This window comes from Eriocheir sinensis, chromosome 49, assembly GCF_024679095.1.
Source record: "Eriocheir sinensis breed Jianghai 21 chromosome 49, ASM2467909v1, whole genome shotgun sequence".
NCBI lineage: Eukaryota > Metazoa > Arthropoda > Malacostraca > Decapoda > Varunidae > Eriocheir > Eriocheir sinensis.
In genome coordinates this window covers 5,178,591-5,197,410 of record NC_066557.1, presented here as the reverse complement: position 1 = coordinate 5,197,410, position 18,820 = coordinate 5,178,591, and the positions used below count along the sequence as shown (strand labels likewise).

General features: G+C 39.4%; 1 protein-coding gene across 5 annotated transcripts in view; it reads left to right on the top strand.

Moving 5' to 3' along the window:
- LOC126981737 (protein CLEC16A homolog) overlaps positions 1 to 15,838 on the top strand; it is a 30,934-nt gene extending 15,096 nt beyond the window's left edge. Inside the window, exons 14-21 of one of the 5 annotated variants that reach the window (XM_050833204.1) lie at positions 136 to 274; positions 1,046 to 1,197; positions 2,349 to 2,500; positions 2,818 to 2,954; positions 5,228 to 5,368; positions 5,806 to 6,104; positions 7,749 to 7,811; positions 13,333 to 13,478. In XM_050833204.1, the coding sequence (XP_050689161.1) occupies positions 136 to 274; positions 1,046 to 1,197; positions 2,349 to 2,500; positions 2,818 to 2,954; positions 5,228 to 5,368; positions 5,806 to 6,104; positions 7,749 to 7,784 (1,056 nt within the window). In that variant the 3' untranslated portion in view covers positions 7,785 to 7,811; positions 13,333 to 13,478. Of the gene's footprint in view, positions 1 to 135; positions 275 to 1,045; positions 1,198 to 2,348; positions 2,501 to 2,817; positions 2,955 to 3,246; positions 3,358 to 5,227; positions 5,369 to 5,805; positions 6,105 to 7,748; positions 7,812 to 13,332 lie in introns of those variants that run through there. The other 4 variants (XM_050833202.1, XR_007734109.1, XM_050833203.1 and 1 more) reach the window with 4 other exon arrangements.
- Positions 15,839 to 18,820: the final 2,982 nt, after the last annotated feature.

Genomic DNA, 18,820 nt, shown 5'->3' with positions numbered 1-18,820 from the left:
CTCTTTCCTCCTTTATCCCTCCCTCATAGTAACTTATTTTTGCTTTCCTCTCTTCCATCACTCTCACTAATTCATCCCAGTGCACTTCCATCATTTTCTCTTTTCCTACCTCTCACATTCCCCTTTTTTTCACAGGTGGAGAGGGCGAGGAGAGCCATGAGGGTGTTCTTCCTGGTGCGCGAGGTGTGTCTAGTGGTGAGGGACGAGTCGGACCCTCACCTCCCCTTAACAAACCCTGCAGCGTGTGTACAGGTGGCCGATGTGCTGGACCTGAGTAAGTGTGGGTGTGGGTGTAAGGTGCTGGGAAAAGGGGGAGAGGGAAGAAGGAGAAATGAGTGAGGAGAGAATGCTAGATAGTGGAAAGAAGGAACTAGTGAGGTTAGATAGCAAAGAAAAACTAGTATAAAGGGAAGGAAAGGAAGATAAAATAGAATGGTTAGGAAGGGGAGCTGTTGGGAAAAAGGAATGAGGGAAGAAGGAAGGAGAGAGAGAGAGAGAAAAGAAGGAAGGAGGAAAGAAGGGGTTAGATAGAAAGAGAAGGTAAATAAAATAGGATGCAGGGAAGGAAAGGAAGAAAAAAAGGCAGGAAGATAATAAAGTAAATAGGGAAGGAAATTTAAATAGAAGACAGGAAGAATTGGAGAAAGAAATACATAGAGATGGAATTATATAGGAATGGAAGGAGGAAGAAATAGGCAAGGAAATGAAGAGAGAAAGAAAAAAAGATTGGAAAATAATGCAGCTCTTACCTCACCGTTACCATTACCAGTGTCCTTTTCTCACCACCACTGCATACATTCACATCATCCTTTTCATCACCACACCACAATCACCACCTCATTCATGAGTACTCCATCACCACACCACTACACTATACCCCTTCATCAGTATCCGATCACCACTATACTTTAGAATCATCACACCTCAGTCATCTAATCATCACACACCACAGCCATCACCCCCTTCACCAGGACACCATATACCATCACCACACATCACCCCTTCACCAACACCCACCCCATCATACTGTCACCATTCCTTCCAGACAACAGTGACCTCATAGCGTGTGTGGTGATCCCCCGCGACGGGCAGCGCACCAAGCGTTTCCTGGTGATCGACGTGATACAGCTCATCCTGGTGGAGCCTGACCTGCGGAGACTAGGCTGGGGGGTGGCCAAGTTTGTCGGCTTTCTGCAGGTGTGTGGGTGTGTGTGGATGTATGTGGGTGGGTGAGTAGGTGTGTGTGTGTGTGTTTGAGGTTCTAATTCACTATTAACCAGCTATTGCAACCCATCCCTTACACCTATTACTACTACTACTACTACTACCACCACTATTATGACCACTATTGCTACTACTACTACTACTACTACAGTAGAGCCCCATTTAGCGCGAGAATTAGGTGGATGAACGTGGTCGCGCTAACTGAATTCGCGCTAATTGAATAAAGTAACCAATATGAAAAAAATTATTTGGTGCACACGTGGGTCTGACTTTTGGGTTTGACAATTACTCAAAATAATCACTCACATTAAAAAAACAACCCTACGATTGACTGAGCTCTGAAAACACGCTTGTAATTCACTGGGAGTCCGATGACGTCATCACCAGCGCTCACCCGGTCAGCGGCCTCGCTGCCTTAAGGCAGCATCACACTTGGACAACCGGCAAATCCAAATTTTCTGGGTGTGCGTCACACACGGCCAAGATCAGTTGCCCGTATCCACGTCCACAACGTAAACAAAGCACTTGCCCTGTATCAACATGGCGTTGTCTGCTAAAGTAAGGGCTCTCGCGGCTTGTGCTGTGCATCATGGCGGCTTGTGCTGCGCATCATGGCTGCTTGTGCTGCGCATCATGGCGGCTTGTGCCGCGCATCATGGCGGCTTGTGCTGTGCATCATGGCAGCTTGTGCCGCGCATCATGGCTGCTTGTGCTGCGCATCATGGCGGCTTGTGCCGCGCATCATGGCAGCTTGGCGCAATTTTAAAATTTCAGTCGTGGTGGCTCCTCGCACTAACTGAGTCTTTCGCGCTAATTAATTTTTTTCTTGGTAGATGGTGGCTCGCGCTAATTGCGGTTCGCTCTAATTGATCTCACGCTAAGTGGGGCTCTACTGTACTTCTATCACCACCTCTATTAACTCACATACCCCACAACTCTTGCAAGCACAACCCACACCCTACCACTAATGCTATTACTACTACTACTACCACCACCACCACTACTACTACTACTACTACTACTACTACTATTACTTCTACCACCACCTCTATTAACTCACAAACCCCACAACCCACACCCTACCACTAACACTATTACTACTGCTATTATTACTCCCACCTCAGGACTTAGAGGTCAGTGGAGACAAAGATGACTCCAGGGTCCTCCACCTCACTATCCACCGGCCTTCCGCTTCCGCTGGCCGCCCCTCCACCCCCCTGCTAGCCGCCAAGTTCATCTTTGACGACCATATCCGCTGCATGGCCGCCAAGCAGAGGTGAGTGGAGGGAGTCAAGTGTGTTGGTGTATTTTCTCTTCAAATATACCTTACTTTCATATCTCTTTCTTTTTCCTTTCTTATCTTTTGTTCTTTCTTATCTGTATTTTTCTTTATCCTTCTGTCTCATCTTTTGTTCCTTTTTATCTTGGTTCCACTTTTTATTTTTCAATATCTTCATTTTCTTTTAAGATTTGTATAGAATATTATTCATTTTCTCTGAACTATCATTAAAGAATTCTCTCTCTCTCTCTCTCTCTCTCTCTCTCTCTCTCTCTCTCTCTCTCTCCCCCCTTACACTCCCTCCGCCCCCCCAGGTTGACCAAAGGGCGGATGAAGGCCAGGCAGCGCAAGCTTCACCAAATCGGGAGACTGTTGGAGCTGCCGAGTCACCTACAGCCGTGCCCCTCGCCCCCCACGCATGCCCTCCACACTATGCGACAGGAAGCCCATAGTGAGTGTGTTTGAGTGTGTGTGTGTGTGTGTGTGTGTTTGTATTTGTGTGTGTGTGTGCGTGCGTGCTTGTGTGCATGTGTGTAGTTGTTTATTGATATGTTCCTGTGTTCCTTATTTATGTTAAGCAGTTGTCTGTTCTCTCTTATGCAATAATGATAATAATAACAATAATAATAATAGTAATAATATAATAATTACAGTGTTAATAAAGTATAATTAATGGACACACACACACACACACACACACACACAGTCATATACATCTAAATAAATACACATGTTGTTTTCAGGGAAGAATCGGACCTGGAAATGACTTGAGGAGGAGGGGGAGGAAAAGGGGGAGGAGGAGGAGGAGGAGGGGAAGGGTAAACAAAGAGGAAGGAAACGGGAAACAAAATGTGGTTCGTTCCTTGTTTTTCCTTCAGTGTGTTTGGTTTTTTGGTTGATTTATTATTATTTTCTATTATTATTATTGTTATTATTTATCATCATCATTATTATTATTATCATTTATTATTTGTTTGTGATTATTTTTGGTTTGGTTTGGGTTGTGTGGTGGCTTATTGTTATTACTTTACTTTTATTTTTACATACTGTAGTTGTATTTATTTTTATTTGTTTCATTTTAATTTGTGTGTGTGTGTGTGTGTGTGTGTGTGTGTGTGTGTGTGTGTGTGTGTGTAGCTGTGATATACAGGAAGCAAAGTGCACTGATAAGGTCTGAATCTCAATTGGTGAAACTGAATTTTAGACTCATTTAAGATTTTCGATTGAACAACCTTTTTGTTCAGGCTGTTCCCCTGTCCATTGCCTCTATTGGGAACTGAATTTCTCAGTATTATTTAAACATCTTGTCTTTTTCACTATTATGTCTTCTGGTTGCTCCTCTATCCTATGCAAACAGATTCTCTATCAATTCTGTCTGCTCCCTTCATTGTCCTGAACTCTACTGTCATGTCACCTCCTTCTTTCTCTTAACCCGGTAGCAGCGGCGGGCCAAATTTGTGGCTTTACCGTGTGGCAGCGGCAGGCCAAATTTGTGGCTTTACCATGTATCAGCGGCGGGCCAAATTTGTGGCTTTACCATGTATCAGCGGCGGGCCAAATTTGTGGCTTTACCGTGTAGCAGCGGCGGGCCAAATTTGTGGCTTTACCATGTAGCAGTGGCGGGCCAAATTTGTGCCATGATATAAACCCCCAAAAATAGATGATGCATAAACTGATCACAAATGCTTTGATATATATTTTGAAATGGTTTGTGTGAGTGATGATTTTTTCTCATTTTTCTCACTTAGAGGGACCATTAAGAAACATGATCCCCGCTGCTACCGGGTTAAGGATAGCAGCCCCAACTTTTCCAATCTCTTCCTGTAGCTTAAATCCGTCAAGCTATGGACCATCCTTTTTTATGTGTGTGCATGTGTTTTCAGCTTCCCTAGTGGTGGTGGGAAGGTTTGTGCTGATAATAATAATAATACAAATAGTAATGATGATTATGCAATTTTTTCCTCCTCCTCCTCCTCCTCCTCCTCCACTTCCTTTTTCCATCACTCCCAATCTTCCTCCATTACTCTCCTGCCTTCCTTCCTCCACTTTTTTGCTCTCCACCTCTATCCCTCTCTTTCATTATCCACTTCTCTCCTTCCCTTATCTCTTCACTACTTTCTTACTCTTTCTTCATGCCTTTGTTTTCTCTTCCACCTTTCTTGTCCACTCATCTCCCTTTTCCACTACCTATCTCTCTCCACTCCTCCACTTCTTCCCTTTCTCTTCTACTACTCCACTCATTTTCTTACTCTTTCTCCCTTCTTTCTTTCCTCCACCATTCTGTCAACTCATCCTCCTCATTCCACCACTTTTCCCTCAACTCCACTCCTCCACTCCTTCCATCTCTACCACCTCTCCACTCATTTTCTCACTTTTTCTCCCTTCCCTCTTTCCTCCACCTTTCTTTTCCACTCATCTCCCTCTTTAAACCACTTCTCTCTCAACTCCACACCTCCACTCCTTCCCTCTCTTCTCAAATCTCTCCTCTCCATCATCGATCTTCTCATCTCCAATTTTCCCTCCACCTCTATTTCTTTTCACCTTTCCTCCCTCCTCCCATCTTCCGTTCTTTCCCTCTTTACTCCAATTTTCCTCTCCACAATTTCTCCTCACCTCTTTTTCTTCTCTCCATTCCTCTCTCCTCCACTTCCTTCTTTTCTACACATCATCATCACCACATTATCACCATTCCCTCCCTCTCACCACCACTCATCACCACCACAGGGCAGCGGCTGGGGCGTGTTGGTGATGGGCGAGGCAGGATCACCTCCACTGCCACCTCTACCACCACCACCACCACCACCGGCCACCGCCCACTGTTCAATGTGTCACTGGTCCCTGGCTTTGCACTGAAGAGGGAGGGAGGTGAGAAGGAGTAGGAGGGAGGAAGGGGGGAAGAAAGAAGGTTAGAGGAGGATGGAGTAGATTGTTTTGGTTGTCTGAAGAGAAGGAGGAAGGAGGAAGGAGAAAAAAGGAAAGAGGAAAGCTACAGTTGGAGGAAATATGTTCTTGAGTTGGAAAAGGAGGAGGAGGAGAAAAAAGAAGAATGGAAAGAGGAAAGCTACAGATTGGTTTTAGTATTGGAGGAGGAGAAGGGAAAAGAGGAGAAAGGAAGGATGTTTTGGCATTGGAAGAGAAGGAAAAGGAGAAAGAAGGAAGAAGAGAAGCAGTTTTAATGATGAGGGAGGAGGAGGAGGAGGTGGAAGATTATTGCCTGTGTGTGTGAGTGTATGAATATATGTGTATGTACTTCAATCTATGCATGTATAAAAAAAATTCTCCCCCTTCTAAAACTAAAACAGATGACGTAGTTGACAGCAGCAGCGTCGGAGGTAGTGAAACAACAACAACAACAACAATGAGAAATTTAAGCCCAGCGAGACGACCGACGGTAACAAGACATCTGACCCGCCACCCTCACCCCTCCTCCTCCTCTTCTTCCTCTTCCTCCTCCTCCTCCTCCCGCCCCCGACCTCGGAGCGAAGAGATACCAATGGAGGACATGGTGATCTCCTCCGCCTCCTCCTCCTCTTCTGGTGGTGGCGGTGGTGGTAGTAATCTCCTCCTCCTCCACCACCACACCTCCCTCTCCCTGCCTAAGGTTAGTGGTGATGATGGTGGTGATGGGTGAAGTGGTTTTGTTTTCATTATTATCATTTTTATTATTTCCTTTTGTATTTTATTTTATTATTATTATTATTTTTTTTTTTGGGGGGGGGGACCTCAGTGATGGTAATTGTGGCAGTGGTGGTGATGATGGTAGGTATGGTGGTGGTGGCAGTGGTGGTGAAGACAGTGGTAGTGGTGGTGGTGGTGGTTGTAGCGGTTATTATTTTGTTACTAACATTATTTTTATTACTGATATCTTCTTTATGTGTGTTTGATTTTTATATTTTTTATTTATCTAGATATTTTTAAGTTTTTTCTTGGTTGAGTGGCTGAATATTTGGCTGGTGGGTAGAGGGAGTGGTTTACTGGTTGAGATCTTTCCTTTTTGTTATGAAGTTCAAATCTATTATTTATCTTTTGCTTTTAATATTTGTGTGCTATTTTTGTTTTTGTTTATATGCTGGTATATATTTCCAAAATGGGGCCCAAGCTCTCAGGAACTTTTTTGACCCGGAAAATGTGTAAATTATTCCCCTTTCCTGAGTCCATCAAGACCAATGCTTGCTCTGTGGCAGCACCTTGCTCTGCTGCCACTGACCCATTCTTCATGGCAGTCTGAAGTCTGCACCTGCATCACTGACTAATGGGTCTGTCATTCTGTCTTAACTTGTTGGTGAAAAAAGTGGCTAAGTATATTCAATCTTTTTCATTCAATTTTAGCATGCTGGTGAAAATAGTTTCCAAATATATTTTGTCTTCATCATTCAATCTTAACTTGATGGTGGAAAACAAGTTGACATATTGATTGCATTCTTTTTCCCATGTAGGCTACACATAAATCTATGATATGCTATGTAATCTATGATATGCTAGTAAAAAAAAAAGTATATTTGATCATATTCTCATGCATTCATTAGATTCATTATGTTGTTTTCCCATTTGGACAAAAATTTATCAATAGCATGTTACCTAGCAGTCTTGACGCACTAGTGAAAATCTTTATGCATTGACAGCACTTATTTTGCCATGTGCCATTGAAATATCACTTCATAATCCAACTTCAAGGAACGTTCTGGCAAAACTTTTGAACCTAACTTAAAGGAACAACCTGGCTATGCCACATTGCTTGCATTGATTTTGTCGGAGTCGCAGGGTGGACCTGAAGGAATGAATGAGTCAAGTGTATATATGGCTGAATGTATGAAATGTTTATACTAATAAGACTCATATACATATACATCCTACATATAAGTCTACCCACCCATACATACCTGATATTCTCGTGTAAATATTGATCTCTAGGAAAAGTCTGCAAATCCAAGGATATGATAGAAATGTAGAAATAATAGTAGTGGTAATAGTAGTAGTAGTGTCCTAAGAATTAGTATTCAGATAAAAATTAAGCTTTTCAACTTGCCCTTAAAAAATCATTCAAAATCCAAAACATTACACGAGAATATGCTGTATAGGCTCTCCCATCTATACATTATAATTATCCATACTAAATATATGTACACACACACACACACACACACACACACATACATTTGTCAGGTATGCCTTGATTTCCCTCACCCCATACATACATGCATACATACATCACATACACACTAACACCATGTATGTTTCTTTTTAGATTCCCACAATGCCAGGCAGGCGGAGGTATACATAGAAAGTATACTTAGTCCTTCGATGAGAGGTAAAACAGCCACTCAGTCAGTGATTCGCTGCGTTTAGTGTCGGCATTGTTACGTTTATTGATTTTTCTTCGTTGTTATTGTTGTATATTTATAGATGGATTGATTGTTTGATTTGTTTATATTTGTCTCTTCTCCCTCTATTCGTTACACTTTTTTTATTCTCAGTTCATTTATTGTTATTCATTATTGTCATTATTCACTTTTTTCTGATTGTTATGATATTTTCCCATCACTTATGTTACCAGTTGTTCTTTTCATTTATTGAGGCTTGTGTTAATTCGGTCATTGATTTTGCTTTTCTGTTCCTATTATTATTTTGATCCAACTAATGATTCTCTTTCCTTTTACTTTCCCATCCCCTCCTTGTCTTTTTCTTCTCTGCTCCTTTATATTTCTTTCCATTCTTTTTCTTCCCCTTCCCTCCTTTCAATTTTTATATCTTGATATTCTCATTATTATTATCCTTTCCTTTTATTTATATTATTTTTTGTCTTTTTATTATTACATAATATAACATAACATGTAGTTCCTCTCAATAGAGTCGGTCAGTCGTTCTCCCGACCCTTTGTATTATCTTGTATAGCGTGACTCATTAGTCTGCATCACTGTACAAACTGGCACTGTTACAAATTTCAACTGTTAGTGTATTTTACGTATAAACGTTAGTGTATTACTCCCTTGTATGGATAGATGGTTATTACATCCCTTCGTTCTCTCTCCCTGTGTCTTTCTTGCATCATAATTTACTCGCTCTGTCTTTCATTCTTGCCGTAGAGTCATCTATAAATACAGTGGGCTTTTGATTTTTTAACTTAAAGTAGGAAAGGGTTGTTAAAAAAACACAAGAGTTTGAATATCTCAAATGAAATGCATGAATTGAATAAAAATTCTAAATAGCTTTATAAGAAAATTATTTCTATGATGAACATTGACTCCACACCTCACCCAGCTATTCAGCGTAGTGTTTGTTTACATGGAGCAGCTTTCCACTTGTGCCTCTTACTTAGTTCTCTGTTATTAAGAGTAAAAGTCACATGAATTTGTGACAAATGGCTCTGCCCCAGAGCTGGCTGCCACTATATCCATTTATTGACATAAAGTAACTGGACTCTTGCATCACTCCTGATTGTGCTTGTCTGCAGTAGTAGGACTACTTGAACTCTAAAGTGGGGCACATTTTGACCCACTCTCCCTTTGCTGAAATCTCCATCCTAGGAGATTTCAATGTTTACCACCAGCTTTGGCTTTCATCCTCTTTCACTGACCAGCCTGGTGAACAAGCCTACAACTTTGCAATCCTCAACGATCTACACCTCTTCACCCTCAAATTAAAAAAATTGAATTTCAAATTTAAAAAGTTGAATTTCAAGTTAAAAAAGTTGAATTTCAAATTAAAAAAGTTGAATTTCAAATTTAAAAAGTTGAAGTTCAAATAAAAAAGTTGAAATTCAAATTAGAAAAGTTGAAATTCAAATTAGAAAAGTTGAATTTCAAATTTAAAAAGTTGAATTTCAAATTAAAAAAGTTGAGTTTCAAATTAAAAAAGTTGAATTTCAAATTTAAAAAGTTGAATTTCAAATTTAAAAAGTTGAGATTCAAATTAGAAAAGTTGAATTTCAAATTAAAAAAGTTGAAGTTCAATTAAAAAAAGTTGAAGTTGAAATTAATAGATGAATTGCAAGTCATAGAAAGAGATATATGTGAATGCTTACATCCACAAACTTATATATATATATATATATATATATATATATATATATATATATATATATATATATATATATATATATATATATATATATATATATATATATATATATAAGTTTGTGGATGTATGCATTTATGTATGTAGGTATGCACATGTATCTCTTTCTATGACCTTCATCTATTAATTTGAACTTCAACTTTTTTTATTTGAACTTCAACTTTTGTTATTTGAACTTCAACTTTTTAAATTTCAAATTCAACTTTTTAAATTTCAAATTCAACTTTTTTAATTTGAACTTCAACTTTTTAATTTGAATTTCAACTTTTAAATTTGAAATTCAACTTTTTTAATTTGAAATTCAACTTTTTTAATTTAAATTTCAACTTTTTTTATATGAACTTCAACTTTTTAAATTTGAAATTCAACTTTTTTAATTTGAAGTTCAACTTTTTTAATTTGAGGGTGAAAAGGTGTAGAGCAGTTGATTCAGCACCCTACACGTACTACTCCCGACCGTCTTGGAGATACACCCAACATACTTGACCTCTTCCTTACTTCAAACCCTTCTACTTACTCTGTCAAACTGTTCTCTCTGTTGGGCTCCTCCGATCACAACCTTATTTCTGTATCCTGTCCTTTCACTCCTGTACATCCTCTGGCATTTTGCTTCCGCTTAGTGAGATGACCTGAGGATGTACTTCTCCGATTTCCCGTGGAATGATTACTGCTTCCAGGAGAGAGATCCCTCTGTGTGTGCCCAGCGCATCACAGAGGTGATTGTCTCTGGAATGGAGGCACACATTCCACGTACTTTCTCTACTCCTCATGCTAAAAATCCTTGGTTTAATCACGCTTGTTCTCGTGCTATCAAAGATAGAGGGGCAGCTCACAAAAGGTACCAGAGCCTTCGCACTCCTGCTAACCATGATCTTTATATTTCTGCCCGGAATCGTTCCAAATCTATTCTTCGACTTATCAAAAGCTCTTTCATTCATAGGAAATGTCAAAACCTTGCTTTTTCTAATTCTTCCAGAGATTTCTAGCACCTAGCCAAAAATATCTCCTCCAATTTCACTTCTTCATCTTTCCCTCCTCTCCTTAACCCTGACAGCAGCACCGCCGTCTCATCTATCTCTTCTATCTCATCTATCTCTTTGCTCAAGCTTTCTGTACAGACTCCACTCTGGACAATTCTGGGCATATTCCTCCTACTCATCCCCCCTCTGACTCCTTTATGCTTGTTATTAAGATTCTTCATAATGACGTTTTCTATGCCCTCTCTGGCCTCAACTCCCAGAAGGCTTATGGACCTGATGCCTCCTATTGTCCTTAAAAACTGTGCTTCCGTGCTGACACCCTGCCTGGTCAAACTCTTTCGCCTCTACCTATCAACATCTATCTTTCCTTCCTGCTGGAAGTACGCCTTCATACAGCCTGTGCCTAAGAAGGGTGACCATCCCAGTCCCTCAAACTACTGCCCTATAGCTTTACTTTCCTGTCTATCTAAAGCTTTTGAATCAATCCTTAACCGGAAGATTCAAAAGCACCTTTTTACTTCTGACCTATCTGATTGCCAGTATGGGTTCCGCAAGGGGCATTCTACTGGCGATCTTCTTGCTCTCTTAACTAACTCTTGGTCATCCTCTCTTAGCTATTTCAGTGAAGCTTTCTCAGTAGTTTTAGACATATCAAAAGCCTTTCATAGGGTCTAGCACAAATCTTTGCTTTCCAAACTACCCTCCTTCGGTTTCTCTCCTTCTCCCTGTACTTTATCTCCAGTTTCCTCTCTAACCGATCTATCACTGCTGTAGTAGATGGTCACTGTTCTTCCCCTAAGTGGTGTTCCTCAGGGCTCTATTCTATCTCCCGCTCTTTCTGTTGTTCATTGATGATCTTCTTTCCAAAACGAACTGTCCTATCCATTCTTACGCTGATGACTCTTCTCTGCTCCTCCAGTGATGGATGTGATGTCAGCCCTATTGTTTGTTTTTAATGCATTGCTGGTGACAATAATTATTTGAAATGATACCAACAATGGATCAGTGTTGACAGGAAGTGTCTGTCCCCACATCCACAGCCAGCCACAACAAAAACAACACTGATAGCCACCGGGTTCCTGTTAATTGTGACAAATTTGTAGATTTTTTATTATTCTGAGTTTTGTCTGGGAAATTTCAACCCTTAGGAATTTAGGTTTGCAAAATCAAGTCCACTGTACTGTTTGAAATAGGAGTACACTTGTTATTAATGTTACTGCTATAGCTGCTCCTGTTGCTGGCATTTTCCTAGTAAACATCTTCTGTTTTTGGCTGATCGCAGTGGATAAGTAAACTCATTTTCCCAGCCATACGCATTCACTAATTTCCAAAAATTATGTTTTCCATTTTCTTTCCTTTTTCTATGAGAGAAAAAAAATGTGCGTGTGTGTTGAAAGCTCTGAGAATACGAGATGTTTGTGTTTAGTTTATGCATACCTGAAAATTTTACACACATACACCCGATTTGTTATGTGTGTGTGTGTGTGTGTGTGTGTGTGTGTGTGTGTGTGTGTGTGTGTGTGTGTGTTATATAGCTGCCATTAAAATTTTAACCTCACTATGTAAATATTATCTGTATTCTTACCATTACTTTGCCTTAGATCTCATTTTTCTATCCCAGCATTCTCAAGTATTCGCTGCCCTGTCCTCCCATATTATTCTGGGAGGACTCTTACACTCCCAGGAGCAACCTTCCTCCCTTCACCTGGGAATGTGTACATCTTAACAGTGTTTTGAAAATTACTCATGCGTGTACATATATGACGCTCTCTATATCAATGTCTAGTGGTATTCATGGAGTGTTTTTCTCTCTCTCTCTCTCTCTCTCTCTCTCTCTCTCTCTCTCTCTCTCTCTCTCTCTCTCTCTCTCTCTCTCTCTCTCTCTCTCTCTCTCTCTCTCTCTCTCTCTCTCTCTCTCTCTCTCTCTCTCTCTCTCTCTCTCTCTCTCTCTCTCTCTCTCTCTCTCTCTCTCTCTCTCTCTCTCTCTCTCTCTCTCTCTCTCTCTCTCTCTCTCTCTCTCTCTCTCTCTCTCTCTCTCTCTCTCTCTCTCTCTCTCTCTCTCTCTCTCTCTCTCTCTCTCTCTCTCTCTCTCTCTCTCTCTCTCTCTCTCTCTCTCTGTCTCTCTCTCTCTCTCTCTCTCTCTCTCTCTCTCTCTCTCTCTCTCTCTCTCTCTCTCTCTCTCTCTCTCTCTCTCTCTCTCTCTCTCTCTCTCTCTCTCTCTCTCTCTCTCTCTCTCTCTCTCTCTCAATATTTTTTATTGGGGTCACACTTTACTGATTTTTTTTTTTTTTTTTTTTTTTTCCAATTATTATTGTTAGGACAATTTTCAGATGTGATTTTCTCTTCATTAGTTTGAAATTAATAGGATAGGATTAATAGAATAAGTAAAGAGTGAAGAGTCACCCCCTCAAGTCATGAAGAGGTAAATAAATAAACAGCTGGCATGAATATTAAGATCTTTGCTTGTTAAATAAATGAATTATCAAAACACAAACACATGTAAACACATATGCTAAAGACAAGTAAATTAAACAAAAAAAGCAACCAGAATACACCATAAAGAAGTCTAAAATAACAAAACATGACACAAAAAGGATAAATAAATAAGTATATTAGTAATAGATACAAGAAAAAACAGTAAGATACAGAAAACTAAGTAATCTGCTTGAAAAAAAAAATTGAATAACTAAATAATTGTTAGGAATAAATGAAAATAATAATAAAATCATAACAAATACAAACCATCAACTCTGTCCATCCATTCACCAATCACAGGTAAACATGGACAGTGGAAACAGTAGCAGCAGCAGCAGCAGCAGTAGCAGTGGAAACAACACGACAAACACCATCATCACTACTACTACCACTGCCACCGCCACCCCTTCTGAACCCGCCACTGCTGAGGGGGCAGACGAAGGGACGCAGACCCCCAGCGCCCCCACCCAGGATTGGCAAACCTCCCCAGAAGCATTCGAACGGAAAGCCGAAGACAACTTGCAAGACGGCAACACAAACACTTCACATCAGCAGAACACCGAAACAGAGACATCTTTTTCCGCCCTTCCACGCCCGTCTTCCTTTGATGTGTTTGAACCACGAGTGAATGGAAGTGTTGAAGGTGGAGCAGAGCAGCCGCCCACCCCCTCTGCGGCCACTTCTGCTGCCCTAGCCAAGCCACGGGGGAGTTTAGGCTCGGCAGATTTTAGCCCCATAAGGAAAGGGAGAGTAAGGGGGAGTGTAGAGACTGTATAGTGAAGGGGAAGTGAGAGAGAGAGAGAGAGAGAGAGAGAGAGAGAGAGGGTAAATTGATCATTCCAAGAAGTTGGATTTTGAATCGACAAACTAATTTGAAAAAAAAAGGTAAAATATAAAATATATATAAACAGTATGAAATGTGATTGTCATTGTGTGTGTGTGTGTGTGTGAGAGAGAGAGAGAGAGAGAGACTCATACATGTCAACATTAGTGAGAGAAGTCAATGATATTGTATAGAACTGTAAAAGAAATGGAAATATTGAAACAAAAGAAAACAGGAAACTTGTGAGTATGATGCAAAAACAAAAAGTGAATAAGGGAAAGGAGAAATTAAACTATAATGGTACATACTTAGTAACAGAAAAGAATGAACATACAACAACTCAGATATTGCACTAAAAATGTTATGTAAACATGGAAAGGTCAATATCCTGATAAATCCACCACCAAGACTGATATATGTTCAACTGAGGGGTGAATTTGAGACCCTTGAATAATGATAGTAGTAGTAATAATAGTAGTAATAGTACCTCACCTCGTTACACTATTTTCTTACCCTTCACAATATCTCCACAATCTTCTTAATTTTCTTCATTTCCTATTTTTTCCCTTCCCTTCACTCTTCCATAACAGTCCTCATCTTTCTCGGTCACACTGTCTTCGTTTTCTTTCCCTTTCTTCTCCTTCCGCCAACACCTATTTCTCTCTCTCAGCTTCATCCTCACCCTGTTTTACCTCGTAGTTTTAGCTCTCACATGAAAGTCAGCCCCCCTAAACTTGACCTGAAAAACCGTTCATGAAATCTGTCCCTTACTCGAATATGTGCATCAGGTAAAGCAGAAAATGGCTTTGTTGGATGAAAAGACGGAAGGATTATGAAACTTTTATAGACTCCTGGAAGACCAAGAGAAAGAAAAGAAAAGGAGATTTAAAGGCTGTTTATATGGATAGGAATTGTTGTTATTACTATTATTATTACTATCATTATTATTATTATTATTATTATTATTATTATATTTATTGTTATAATTATTATTATTATTATATTTATTATAGCATTATTTATATTATTATTATTATTATTATTATTATTGTTATTATCATTACCATTATCATAAGTGTTAATACTCAAGCACACACACACACACACACACACACACACACACAATGTTTGTCATTAAAATGTTTTCTGAATTATATCTTCCTCCTCATTCTGATGTAGTAAATTATAATGATAATAATAACAGACTGATCTCATTATGTTGAGCAAATAGTAGAGTTTATTTACTAGTTTTGTTGTGTTTTTAAGCAGCAAATGTTTATGGAAAGCAGTGTATAAATGTATGTGTATATGTAGAAAATTAGGTATACATGCTTACATAAATAGGTATATATCAGCTTTATATAGAGATAAATATTTTGAATGTGTGTGTGTGTGTTCAACTGTTTGTTGTTTAGAATTTAAATTATTTGTATATAGTATACACAATTTTTCTCTCTCTCTCTCTCTCTCTCTCTCTCTCTCTCTCTCTCTCTCTCTCTCTCTCTCTCTCTCTCTCTCTCTCTCTCTCTCTCTCTCTCTCTCTCTCTCTCTCTCTCAAAAAACCAATGTACAATAATATTATTATTATTATTATTATTATTTATTATTATTATGACATTTTTTTAATAGTAGCAGTAGTAGTAGTAATAGTAGTAGTAGCAGTGGTGGTGGTAATAATAATGATAATAGTAATGGTGATTATAATAATAATGAAAACAGACATATCCTAATATATGCACCTGTTATTAATGTACACACACACACACACACACACACACACACACACACACACACAAGGTGCCAAGTCTCTGTGCACATAAAGGAATGTTTATGTGCACATGATGGAGTGTTTATGTTTGTGATGGGTGCCGTTAATTGTGTATAAATATATAGAGAGGGAAATAATATCGTTGTAAAAATATAATGATTTTATCAGGATCATAAAATATCTGGCAACTGCTAGGAATACAGTAGTACTAATTCTTCCTTGTCTTCTTTTGCTTCCTCTTTTTCTTCTTATTCTATTATTATTATTATTATTATTATTATTATTATTATTATTATTATTATTATTTCTCCTCCTCTCTTTCTCTCTCTCTCTCTCTCTCTCTCTCTCTCTCTCTCTCTCTCTCTCTCTCTCTCTCTCTCTCTCTCTCTCTCTCTCTCTCTCTCTCTCTCTCTCTCTCTCTCTCTCTCTCTCTCTCTCTCTCTCTCTCTCTCTCTCTCATTACTTTGCGTTTGTGTGTTTTTGTGTTGCTGTTGTGTGAGGTTTACCTGTTTTCTTGTTACTGAGTCCCCTGAGAGTGGTACAGACAGATGGACAAGTATAAGGGATGCCCAGGAATTACTAAGCTGTACATTATAGCAAACTGATCCCTATCCCTGTATTATATTGCCAGGAGGACCAGGGTGTGGACGTCATTCAGTAGATCAAGTTAGCGCTCATGTCAGGGATAAAAAGATAGACTGAAAAATTGAGATGAGGTGTGAAGGTGAGATATTGTGATAATGAAGTGTGATTTTTCATTTGATTTGATCTCCCTTCGTCTCACTTTCATTCACTCTCTTCACCGCAGAGTCATCCTCATTCATTATTATCACCTTTCCAAACCATCTCGGAGTGCCATGCTTTACCTATTGTTTTAAATGAAGGGTTTGTTGATTGTTGTACGGTTCGTTTGAAAATGTGTTTATCAAATATTATCGTGAAAAGTATAAAATAGATCAGATAAGCAGTTATATATAAAGTAATGTTTTGTATGTTCATATAGTTGATAGATCCTTGCCTGTTAAATAGTGTGTTTATCTCACTGTTTTACCTCAACTCAGTACTTTGTGGTTACTTTGTTTCCTGATATGTATACAAGTGAATAGTACATACAAGGTGACAAACACACCCTGGTCCTCAAGAGATGTATATTATTGTAGTTTTCCTTCCCCACAGAAATCTATGTGATCGGATGGTTCGCTCAAGGCAGTCTCACACAAGAACACTTCTGGCATCTTTTGATATTCTCTGCTAGTATGAAGATCTTTGTGTAGCTGTGTAAAGTCACTTCACACCCCTTTCCCTTGTCTTACAATGATATTTTCCATACTACAGAGCCACATATCACTATACCATGTTCCAGTGACTGACATGACACACTCAAAATATTTTGCCCCACAGGGAATGAAAAATACAATCAAATATGTTTCTTCATCACCACATTCCAGTTGATTAATTAGCAAAAGTTAGTAGTGTTGAAATTGCCCACTTTATGCTGTTAAGAGGAGGAAGATAGAGTGAAATTAATGAAAGTTTTGCCGTTTGGTGAGCATTGTAACTGAGATTTGCTGGAGCAGACAGAGACATCAGGTATACAGTGCAATGGTAAAACTAAAGAATAGTAATATGTCACTTTAATGAGGCATATATCGCCTTCAGACAATGTGACTAAGTCCACAATTACCCCCAAGTGCTCATACTGGCAGGAAAATACTAAGAGATGCCAGATGTGCTCATATGGAACTGCTCTCAGAATGCATAGGGTGTGTTCGTGAAACTGTATACACCATTTCTATTAGTTCCTCGCATCAGGGAATAGGAGTGCTTGGAAGAGTTGGGCCGAGGTATTGAAAAGAACTTCGCAAGATGAAGTAAGGTTGTTGTTTTTTTCTGTACTTATATTTTTTTATTTCGGTTCAGTTTCCAGAGTACTATAATATGTAAAATTGGATCTCATGTGAAAGTCAACTCCCCAAGGCCCTAGATTCGTTTGAAGGATAAATTTAACTTCCTAAAATAGTAGCGGTACTAGTCATAGTGATAGCAGATGTGGTAATAGTGGTAGTGGTAGTTGTAATAATATAAGTGGTAGTAGTAGTAATAGTTTTAGTAGTAATAAAATAGTAAGTAGTAGTAGTCCCCATTGGAAAGTAGCATGTCCCCATAACTTGATCATAAATAATCATTCAAAATATTGACTTACACATGAATTACAGCATTTATTTTTCATGATAAAAGTCTTCTTATGCATCACATATAAACCTGGAAAAGTTTATTCTATTTATTTTTTATTTTTTATTAAGGTTGCATTCAGGTCAAATGTTAAGAGAAAGTAAAAAGGGAGTCAGATGATATATTCCACAAGCACATCATTGGCCTTTAGGGATAAATTTCAACATAAGGCTGACTTCTAGGCTGCTGGAGGTATGTGGCGACGGGTACAGTGTATGTGAAGCTGCGAATACACCTGATTATAAAGAGGCGATCCCCATGTGTACATTATAAAGACTAAACCCCAACATAATGTATATTGTAAAGGAGTGTTTCCCACTGTACAGTTATATAACATGCTCATCCCTTCTAGTGTATATTATGAAAAAAATAAATAAGCTGATCCAAGTTTTCATTATGCAGAGGTGGTCCATCCCGTTAGTATTGAGTAACATGCTGACTATGGCAGCAGCCTCCCGAGAGTCAGGGATTTGTGCTTTTGTGAGTTGAACTCTGGGGTTCAAGACATGCTATTTGACAGCTTCTTTTGCAAGTTGTCAAAGTTGGTAAGCATTTACATTTAGTAGGTTGCTGAAAGACTAAGGAGCCACCAGATTTTACAGTATTCATATTTATATTTTCACCAAAGGAACGCACCCTAACCAAAGGCCCTACCATCCTGGTAACGCATTACCATCGCCTAGAGCAGTTGGTTCGATCAGCTTGACCAGTGAAAGAGGATGAAAGCCAAAGCTGGTGGTGAACATTGGAATCTCCTAGGATGGAGATTTCAGCGAAGGCCCCAAGGGAGGAAGGCGGTGCATGCCGCGCAACCACCCAGACGGCTGGTAGAGAGATGCCCAATTCTTTCAAGGAGGAGGCTCAACAACGGGGCTGTGGGTGTCGGAAAGAGCCCACCTTTCCACACCCATGGCACCGGGCAGGTCTCGAACCCATACGTTTCCAGCACCCCGCCGGAGCCCAAG